The sequence below is a fragment of the Alligator sinensis genome, unplaced genomic scaffold (genome assembly GCF_000455745.1).
Source record: "Alligator sinensis unplaced genomic scaffold, ASM45574v1 scaffold672_1, whole genome shotgun sequence".
Lineage (NCBI taxonomy): Eukaryota > Metazoa > Chordata > Crocodylia > Alligatoridae > Alligator > Alligator sinensis.
The window spans coordinates 663,942-674,981 of record NW_005842830.1 but is presented as its reverse complement, the minus strand read 5'-3'; the positions used below and the strand labels follow the sequence as shown (position 1 = coordinate 674,981).

At 38.7% G+C, this 11,040-nt stretch overlaps 1 protein-coding gene across 4 annotated transcripts in view; it reads right to left on the bottom strand.

Annotated features, from left to right (window-relative positions):
- Positions 1-1,669: 1,669 nt before the first annotated feature.
- Positions 1,670-11,040, bottom strand: part of ACSS3 (acyl-CoA synthetase short chain family member 3) — a 103,299-nt gene continuing 93,928 nt past the window's right edge. For all 4 annotated transcript variants that reach the window (XM_025191549.1, XM_025191550.1, XM_025191551.1 and 1 more), the window contains 2 exons: positions 2,950-3,053; positions 1,670-1,804 (listed from right to left, as the gene is read on the bottom strand). In XM_025191549.1, coding sequence (XP_025047334.1) covers positions 1,755-1,804; positions 2,950-3,053 — 154 coding nt within the window. In that variant the 3' untranslated portion in view covers positions 1,670-1,754. The remainder of the gene's footprint in view (positions 1,805-2,949; positions 3,054-11,040) is intronic.

The window sequence follows — 11,040 nt, the reverse complement described above, 5'->3', positions numbered from 1 at the left end:
AGCTTCACACAGCCCTACTAGATATCTTCCAACCCTAAGATACTTTGATTCACCCCTAGGATACATATGGGGAGCAACAAGCAACAGCTAACCAGAATCTTTCATTAATGGGCTGTTATCTTTCATTAAAAAGAAAAAACTGAGCCAAAAGTATCCTTGATGGATTTAGACAAATTTCCTAATGAGCCTCAAAACTGGTTTAAAGGGTGGGAACTACAAGTATTTGATTAAAAAAGTATAATGATGGAGGGAGAGGGGGCTGTATTTACCATGACAAGTCAAAGAGAACTAGATTAAAAACCACCATGTGAACACACAGAAGGAAGTCTGTCTTTCAACAGAATAAGAGTTTCTTCTTGTAACTTAAGTCCTTCCACATATTGCGTCATTGCTGGTCTGTGAGCAACTTCTGCAGCTCCTACCATTGGGACTAGTTGTCCTAGTCTCTCTGCCTAGTCAACTCTTTGTCTATTTTTAAACCTAACCAAAAAGGTATCTTTTCTTCCCACCTTCAGATAGAAGGACCACAAAATAATCTTTAATGTTATTTAATTTGTAACATGCTTTACAGATATATGTATGAAAACTGGTAGAAAAACAAGACTGTGTTTTATACTGCTTTGTCATTAATAATGAACTGAAACAGCTTTCTTAAGTTCAGATAATGTGGCATGCTGAGTATCCACAACCCACTATGAACACAAAAGATGTGGACTCAGAATTCTAACAGCAACTTAGATTGCTGTTAGAAGATGCAGGCCCAAAAAACTGAACTGTAACCCAAAAGGCTAGACTGTCAGTAGTTCATCATTACTATGAACTGTATACCTCTTTGCTACTCTTACAAATGTATTTTGAAACACAGGGGTATAAGACCTTTCTAGTACCTTTTTATTTACAGCAGTCAAACAGCATTTCCTAAGATGTGCTGTCCTGCTCCAAATCTCAGACTGTCTAACAAACTTGAAGGGATCTCTGGAGGATATAAAATAATAACAAATGTAATGTAATGAAGTCTTATTACTACAGGAATCAATAGGTTTTCACAGCTATGCCAATCCACTTATTAAAATGTTCTTCGAAGTGACAGAGATGCACAGGATTGTAATCAAATTTCTCTAAACTTTAGAAAATCACAACAAAACATTCTCATGAAGCTCAGTCTCCTACTAGGGACCTCATAGGTTTGTCCTCAGACCTTAGTGAGCTTTTTCCTTAAGCCTGATGTACTAGTTGCATACAACTGTACCAGTTGTTACACTGAAACCCATCAAAAGTGACAATTAGTCTTAATTTTATTTTATAAATTTCTCCCCCAATATTATCAAGGTTGCAAAGAGTGGGAGGGGGGAGGGGCAATATGAATATTATAACACTGATTTTTATCATCTTACAGGTAACTGCTGTCATTCTAATGCCAATTCCACACCAGTACTAAACTCTTAATAAATAAGCCTCAAGTCCATTAAGACTTATTTTATTATACATATGTTAAATCAGAACTAAGGAAGAATACCTATGCTATGAAACTGTTGTTTTTAAACTATGCTTTTTGTCTCATGCCCAATCCATTCCCCATTTTGGAAATGGCAAACAGGTTTCTCCCACTGACACCTATGAAACTCTAATCCAACAGTGACAGACAGACAACGTACAATATTGGAACAATCAAGTATAAGGCTTTTTTAATGTGCTTATTCATCTCTTCAATCTTTTTAACATACAAAACAGATGAAGTCTTGCCAATGGTGATATTATAAGAAGATGCCATTCACAGTAAGGAAAACAAACTGTTCAGCAAAGCCTAGAGACAGAGACAAGTAAAATTTGTGAAACAATGTTGCACAAGCTTTGGTGCTTTGATTCTTTTCCATTGCAATCTTATGGTCTAATCTAGTTCTTCTGAAATAAATGAGAGTCATTCTATGGGAATGGTTTTAAATGAGAATTTGGTTGGGTCCATGTAGAGTAAGATCAGAGTGAGGAGTATACCATGCACTATATCTTATACTTTTTTTTAAAAGACTGCAGAGCATGTAATGCAAACCTTAAAAAAATTCTAAAGTATCAAATTCTGTGTGTGAAAATATGTTCAAACATACAGAAAATAATTACCCATAGAAACTGTAACATGATGATAATGATGTTAACCTTTTTAAATATGAATGTCAGAAAACAAGCTGAATTGTTGGCATTTGTGTGAAAATATGTGGAAATCATCATCTATATGTAGATAAGTCACTGCTTCAGCCCCATTCAATATGGCTAAGTACAGACCGTCAAAAACGCAGAGGTTAACTCGATTCAGCCTTTACAGGTTAGTCTAAGCTATGTAGACTGAACCAAGAAGCAAGTGAACAGACATTCACTTTTGATTCCAAAAATGCAGCCACATGCCTGCAGTGGCCCAGGCCAGAAACCAGGGGGTGCTAGAGAATGCCTCCCTGATTGGCTGCAGCAGACAGCTTAGGCCAAAGCTAGCCCACTTGCCCTGCAAGGGGGGGAAGGGGTGGAGGAGCAGGGGGGGTTCAGGGAAGGTGCAAAGCATCCTGGGATGCTTGGGGACTGTGAATTATCTTGAATCTGGAGGGGATCTGAGACAGAAGTTCAGCAAACTGATGTAACCTAAATCAGTTAAGTTTGATACTACATCCATCCCGGTTTATCTTCTAGTGGTTTTGACCATTTTGAAAGCAGTTAAAGTGCACTGAACTTCTGTTGTGTTACAGATTTGAACTGGTTTCCGATCACTTATGCAGTTTGTGTGTAACTTTTTTGCCTACCCTATAAAAATATCTTTATGTTTGCATGGGAGCTACTTATTTAAATGTCAATTCATGTGAATGGAAGAAGGATCCATTAGTAATAACTGCTTTTCAGATTCAGGCTTCACCTCCATAAAGTTCACTGGAAAAAAGACTTGTTTAAGCAGTAATACAAAATACTCACCCGTTTGCCACCAGTGATCCAAGACTGGAACCTTGAAGACTTTTTTTGACCATTCTAAAGTCTCCACATCACAGTGCTCACCAGCTACAAATAATGTTCTCAACCTAAACAAAAGTAGAGGTGCATGTGTTAATTCATGACAAGGAAAAGAAAAGCAGCAATGGAACTATTTCTCTATAAACTTAAAAAACATGTGTTGTGTGCTCAAGATGTTGAGGGTGAGAATATCTTTACGTCTCCTGAAGTATCATCTTACTGAATTGTGATTAAAGTCCCAGGGAGATTAATTTATTGTACTATTTAATATATCACAGAAAAGAAGCTTCATTTTTAAAAATGTGAAAGCTTACATATACAAGAACCAGCACAATAGTATATCGAAGGAAATAATACTTTAATGTAAAATCTGTTACTTTTAAAATATGTACAGTACAAAAGCTGGGTACATTATCAATAGACACAATAAATAAGGACGGGAAAAAGGGGCAGAAAAAAGTACCAGAACTAATAATAAGAGAAAAACCATTACACAGAAATTAACCTGTTTTATGGATACCTGTGCCCTCGTTATAGTGTTCCATTATAAGACTGATTTTTAATAATTTTCTAACTTTAAGTCACCTTTCTCCGTGGCACTTGAAAACAGGATTTATAAATGACTACTGAAGCTAAATCCATTCCAACACAACAAGTATTTATGAATAATCTTTAAGCAGATCTTCTAAGTTCTATATGTATGCAAAAAAATGCAATTAAATTTTGTAACATGAGTGTGCTACAAATCTGCCTAAGGCAACTTACCAATATCCATACAATAATATAACATATACAAAATATAACATATTGTATTAGGTACCTGACTTGCAACCAGTATATGCCCATTGACCACTTAGTTTCTGTTATATGTGCTTGATACTATAGCACGTGTTCGATTCAGTTTTTGATGGTTCTTATGCAGCAAGATTCCACAGAAGTAAACACACCTTTTGACATCAATGACAGATGCTATTTGTATTTTTTAACTGATTAAATTAGACAGTGCTATATAACTGGGTATTAAACCGACAGAGTCTTTAACATCATCATGCTTTACCATATGCTTTGTCACAATTTATCATCCCTCATTAGGCATTACAAATGCATCTCATTCCCCTTTCTGTGTGGTAAGGTCATGAAGATAAACTGAAAAGGAGGCTTTTTTTTATTTTTGTTTTTTTCTTTTAAGCACATACAGTTCAAAATATTATTTAGGATCCAAAATATAGAACCAAGGTAATTAGTGCAAACTATTTCTGAGTCTTTTAATGCTCAAAAAAGTAACTTCATGTATTTGCATAGTCCCACTGACCTGTCATAAATTATGATAATTTCTAATTTCCTTGTGAGTAATCATAGAATTGAAGGACTGGAAGGGACCTGTAAGATCATGAAGTCCAGTCCCCTGCCATGGGCAGGAAGTTACTGGGCTCAAACAAGCTGAACAAGGTGCTTATCTGGCCTCATCTTTAACACGTCCAAGGATGGTGACTGCACCACCTCTGCTGGGAGTGCATTCCAGATTCTGGCAACCCTTATGGAGAAAAAGTTTTTTCTTATGTCCAGCCTAAATTTTCCCTCTGTTAGCTTGTGCCCATTGGTCCTCATCCTCCCTTGAGGTGCCTTCCTGAAGAGTTGTTCCCTTAGATCTTGATGCTCACCACTAACATACTTGTAGGCAGCTATCAAGTCATCTCTCAGTCTTCTCTTATTCAGACTGAACAGGCCCAGTTCCCAGAGTCTCTCCTCATAGGGCTTATTCTCCAGGCCCCTAATCATGTGCGTGGCCCTACTTTGTACCCTCTCAAGCTTATCTACAACCTTCCTGAAGTGTGGTGCCCAGAACTGGACACAGTACTCCAGCTGTGGCCTCACCAACTCCGAACAGAGAGGGAGAAGCACCTCCTTGGATCTACTGGCAACACATCGGCTGATGCATGCCAGGGTTCTACTTGCCCTGCTGGTGACATCACACTGTTGTGGCTCATCTTCTGGTTCATTGCAACCCCCAGGTCCAGTTCAGATGCTGTGCCAGCCAGTGGACCACTACCCATCGTGTAGTTATGTAGTTATGGTGAAGGTTCTTCCTACCAAGGTGAAGAACCCTGCACTTCTCCCTGTTAAACCTCATCTGATTCCATTCACTCATAAAACCAATAAAAACCCATAATGTACAAACCTCTTTTCATTTGCACACTTTTATACCCTGTATCTATCCATGGACACCAAAAACATAGGAACAAAGGCCTAAGAGGTGGCTTGGCCTATCAAGTCCGTTTTCCTGCACTCGAAGTCAACTATGTATCCAAAGAGTCCTAATAAGTGTTTACTCTAATCCCTCATACACAACAGCCACAAAGTACATTATGAAGTCAAAAACATTCTACAATGTGCAACAGGTAAAGTGGAGAAAAGAGCACTACCAACACTGAAATGGCAAAGAAGGAAACTGGTTAACATATGTCTTGATATGATCTTTTCTGTACCTCACACTACAGAAAAGCAAAACACCCCACAATCCTTACCAATCTGACCTTAATTAAAATTTCTTTCCTGATTTCAGATCTAGTGACCAGTTTGATCATGAATAGGAAAGCAAGACCCTCTAAAGCCAGGCGCTGACATTTTTTCACTTATATGTGCAAATACCAGCAGACCCCAGGCAAAATTCCCACCTTTACCTGTGTCCAGTATCTAGAGCTTCAAAGTTTAAAAACCTTCAGAAGCCTATATATTATATTCAGAAGCCTATATTAATGAAGAAAAGAAATTCACAAGACTATCAATTTAGATTCACTGAGATATAAATAATTTAAATAACTAAATATCCAAGTTTACATAAGTAGTTGCATGGACTCAAAAGAACACTTGTGTAAATAAAATTATTCAGGTGCATGTTTGCAGAATTAGACCCTCAGTTATGACAAATAGTTAAAAATATCTGAAAGGTTTTTCTTTGTTTTTACTAATTCATTGTATCTGTTACTTATGTTTCAACAAAGGAAGCTTTTTGTTGAAGCATATGTGTGTTGAGACAAACTTTTTTTTTATTATTACCAGAGTATATGGATGGCTCGGCATACTAGGGTCATTATCTTCATACATATCTTCAGATGGCGACTTATTCTATGTATTTGTATAAATTATTTAAAAAGGAAATTAGAAACGTGTAAACTTTAGCATATGTTCCTTTTAAGCACATTTGCATTTGGTCCTGCTGGAGCAAAATGTCAGTTGAATAGGACCCTTTGGAATCAAAAATCTTTCCATGATAAAAACAACAAAAGTACAAACAAATTGGTTTGTACTTTTAAAAGAAAGAAATTGATCAATTGTAAAAGACCCATCAGAAAGCAACTTTTGCTTTCCAAAAGGTTTCTCACTTGGAATTCTGTAATTCTCAAACACTTCATACTTATTCATAACCAATAAGGACTTCAATATTATTCCATAAGTCAGTGGTTCTTAATTTTTTTAAGTCAGTGCACACCTCCATAACTTTTCTGAAGTTGGTGACACCCCAACCACTGAGAACCACTGGCATACTGCCTTAGCTTACCAAGTAATTCCTTATTCAATAAGGAGTTTACTGGACTCTTTGGCTAGAGACAGAAATTACACATCAACCAGTATAAGTGATGGGAAACTGGTTCAGATGTGTAACAAAACAGAAGTTCAGTGTACATAGACCGCTTTCAAAATGGCCAAAACCAATTTAAGATATACCTGGATGGATGTAGTAATCAGACTTAACTGATTTAGGTTCAATCAGTGTACTGAACTTCTGTCCCAGACTCCCTCCAGATTTAAGTTAATTTACAGTCCCCAAACATCCCAGGATGCTTTGCACCTTCCCTGAAAACCCCACCTTGTAGGGTGGGTGGATTAGCTTTGGCCCAAGCTGTCTGTTTCAGCCAAGCAGGGAGGGATTCTCTAGCCCCCCACCCTCCCCCACCAAGCTTCTGGCCTGGGCCACTGCAGGCATGTGGCTACATTTTTGGAATCAAAAGTTTATGTCTGTTTATTTGCTTCTTGGTTCAGTCTATGCAGCTCAGACTAACCTGCAAAGATTGAATCAATTCAACCTCAGGCTTTTTAACTGTCTGTACTTAGTCTTTAACATTTTCCTTTTCTCACAACAGAAGAAGAGAGCAGACACTGCAAGTATTGGCTCCCATCCATGCTCATGTTTAAAGAAAACAAAAGCCTATCATCTCCCCTGAAGACAGGTTTGATTCTTTTGTCACTTACAAAATAAATTCTTAATTAGTTGCAGTGGAATTATCCTGATTCACACCACATCAACAGAATAGGAGTGACATCTAGACAGCAAAATAAAGTGTAATTTTGCTTTTTTTTCTCTTTTTGAGAAACTCCCAATGGATATGAATGAGATTGCTGAGAGTGGAATATTAAATTAATTCAAATTGACCTGATTTGTCCTCACTTATGTAACATATTTTTATCTCTTGAATTTACAGAAAGTAAGAGATTGTGAGCTTTTTACAAAGGCATACTGTGTCTGAGTGGGAACATGGCTGGTCAAATAAATACCATTTTGGTGGGGGGTTTGGTTTGGCTTGGTTTTATTTTACACAGGCATAAAAATACCATGTGCTCTGCTGGCATATTAGTGAATTCTCTTGTCCTTATGGTAGTGGTTCTCAAACAAGGTGTTCGCACGATGGGCTATGGCCAGATGGAACCTCACTGTGTACCTCACACATCTTTGTTTACGTGAGATGCCGTGTTGCTCAGACCTGGAGGGACTGTGGTGAGAGTTGGGAAAGCCACTTCCCAATCTGGCTTTGTGGAAACTCATAGTACTACTCCACTTGCTGAAAGTTTCTCATGTTACCCCAGTTGAGAACCACTTCCAGAGGTGATGAAGCCAGTGACATGCTAATGACGTAACCCTTTATGTCGAGCTGAAGAGAAACCCTTTATGTCCTTTTCAGCAAAGATAGCATTATCTCCCAACTATCTGAAAGGAATGAAGGAAACTAGAATGTCAGTTAAGAAGATTTGGCTTAAGCTGATCTCTTAAGAAGTATGGAAGTCAATAAAATGGAAGACAAGAGGTACAAAAGTAAGAATATGAGGTTACTTAACAGAGTGTGTCCCATTATTCTTTTTTATGCAGGCTTAATATATTTAATATACAAACACACCCAGAGACACACACATACTTTTCCCCCTAAAACTGCATTAAACATCTTTGTCACAAACACAGAAAAATTATAGTATAACATGCTTATTCCAGTGCTGAAATACATTTCCACTCTACTTCCAAAGGGTTAGATTAAATATGCCAAGATTTTCATACCAGGCAAAGTTTTTTTCCCTTACCAAAGCAAATGCTGTCAGAATTCATGGTATCAAGGTTTACCCTCTGATAAAAGAAAATGGATAGAGTAAGACTAAAGTATTTTGGATTTATATGCAATTCATTCCAAAGCTCTTTACAAAACTCAACTGAAAGAAAGCCACAATTAGAGTAAAGATAGCAAACAGCTAGGAATTAGAATACTGCAAAATAGCTAAACCAAGAGAAAGCAACATTTCATGCAAGACACCAAAACAAACCCCTCCTTGCAAAAAACCCCTAATTGATAATTTTGATACATAAACATGTAATTTTTTTAAGTATCAAAAGACACGTGGATTTTTTCATGAATGACCAACTAATGCAGAATATTACTTGATTACAATATAGTGACATGGGGTTCCTATACATGTGTGCAGAGCCTGCTCCGACATGCTAGAAATCCAGTGCATCAGAGCAGACTTGATAAATCGAGTTTGCTGGATCACGGAAATTGACACGCTCCAGCAGGCTTCCGTGTCACATGTTTCAGCGTTGCTGTGAGTCTCTGTGCTGACAAAATGGCAGTGGGCTGCTTTGAAATAAAACACATTTGATGAGATTTAGTTCAAAGTGCCCCACGATCATTTTTTCAGTGCAGGGATGCATGGAGACACTGATACATGTGCCACACAGGAGCTTTTAATTAGCACGGCTCACTAATTAAAGCACCCGGTACCACAACCCATAAACATGTAAAAATGCCCATGAATATCAGGCCTGATGTTTGACACACAACCCTGCTTTTCAAACAACAATTGTACCAGTTTCATAGACATTTCCCTAACAAAAATTAGGAGATAATTACATAAATTAATGGGCACTGAGTTTATTTGGCAGTTTACTTCTTCATTAGTCATTATACAGTGAGGTTCACTGTAGCACACTGGGTAAAATGTCTTGTGTGTGACAACACTTCCATTATCATCAATGATAACACCCCGAGAGTAAAGGAGGAGACTGAGATGATTCATAATTGTATTGCTTTCTCAGCAGCATTAGCAGGATCCTGCTGGGAGGAAGCTTACAGCAAAGTTCCATCCCAATAAATTTGTAATAAACACTTCATTCCTTTACAGATTAAACTGAGCTCACCAAATGAGACATTATTCTTCAATATTTTTTACCCTAATTCAGTGAAGCAATGTAATTGCTTGCAACAGGAAACATCTCATGAGGCAAGTCTCCATAGAATAGCCAAAGCAATACTAACTAAAAGAATTAATATTAATTGTATTAACAGTATAGACGATAACTGCAATTTCTTCTCTATGGACACAAGTTTCAGGTTTTATTTCCAGAACAATTCTGCATATCAGTTTTCTAGTAGTAATCAAAAATTAGTAAGAGGGGAAGAGTGTGGGGGATGGGAAACAGAGGCAGGTGTTGAGCAAGGATTCAGGATTCACAGATTCACACAGATTCACAGAAGTTTAGGGCTGGAAGGGACCTCAGATTCAGGTATAAGTGAGGTATAGATTCAAGCTAAGGTGCATTTAGGAATTAGGCCAGGGCAAGGCACAGGTTTAGGCTAGACTAAGGACAGAGACAAGGGTTAGACTAGGCACGGATCAGGTGGAATCTAGGTAGGAACAAGGAGGCAACCAGGTTGGCAGGGTTACAGGCAGGTCAGCAGATGCAGTCAAGTGGTCTATTGCTCAGACAGTTCTATTGTCTAGCCTGAGCTTATAAAGGCCCTTGTAGGCAGGCCTTTTTCCTGAGGACTTTGGGGATGACTGGATCAGCCCCAGTTGGATCTAGATTCCTTAAAAACCCTGACTAAACCATCTCAGTCAAGTATTGTCTAACCTGGTCTGCAAAATTTTTCGGGATGCAGATTACACAACTTCTCCAGGTAGTCTGTTTCAATGCTTGACCACCCTCATAGTTCTTTCATAGATTCATAGATGCTAGGGTCGGAAGGGACCTCAATAGATCATCGAGTCCGATCCCCTGCATAGGCAGGAAAGAGCGCTGGGTCTAGATGACCCCAGCTAGATGCATATCCAAACATCCAGGGTGTTTCTATATCATGCTTTTTTTTTTTTTACTCCATAAAAGCCTTCCAAATACCATATGTCTCACCTACAGCACTCACCTTTTCCCCAAAAGCCAGATAATGGAATTTGGAAAGTGCATTATATGTGGGCATTTACGATGAGGGCAGGGTCTGCTGCTTACTAAGTGACACCAAAATTAAACTCTGCAGCCATCCGCTGGGAGAAGAACAACGAGCAGGCTCGGTTCCCTGGCTGCTGCTACTGTTACTTGCTACAAGGAAACGGGTTTTCTTCCTTCATTCTGCCTTTCAAAAACAAAATGCATATTACATTCCAGGGCATGTTATAGGTGAGAAAATACAGCATCTCGTTTTCATCTTCCTGTGCAACAAAAGCAAGTCATAAATCCTCTTTTTTCCACCCACAAACCAGAAATCTTGATTCCCAGCAAAACCTAGTCAAAAAACCGGTAAGCAGAGTTACCCTGGATGTGCACTACAGCCATGTCCACATGAGCATGGACGTTTGTTTCTCCGGGGACAAGTAGCAGTAGCACACCTTGTGCCATGGCTACTTGTCCCCAGGGAGTGCCTGTGCTACGTGCCCTCTGGAGAGCGGCAGGTTACCCCAGGTGGGGTAGGGGAGGCTGGGGCCAGCAACTGTGCTGGCCCCAGCAGCCTTACCTGGGGT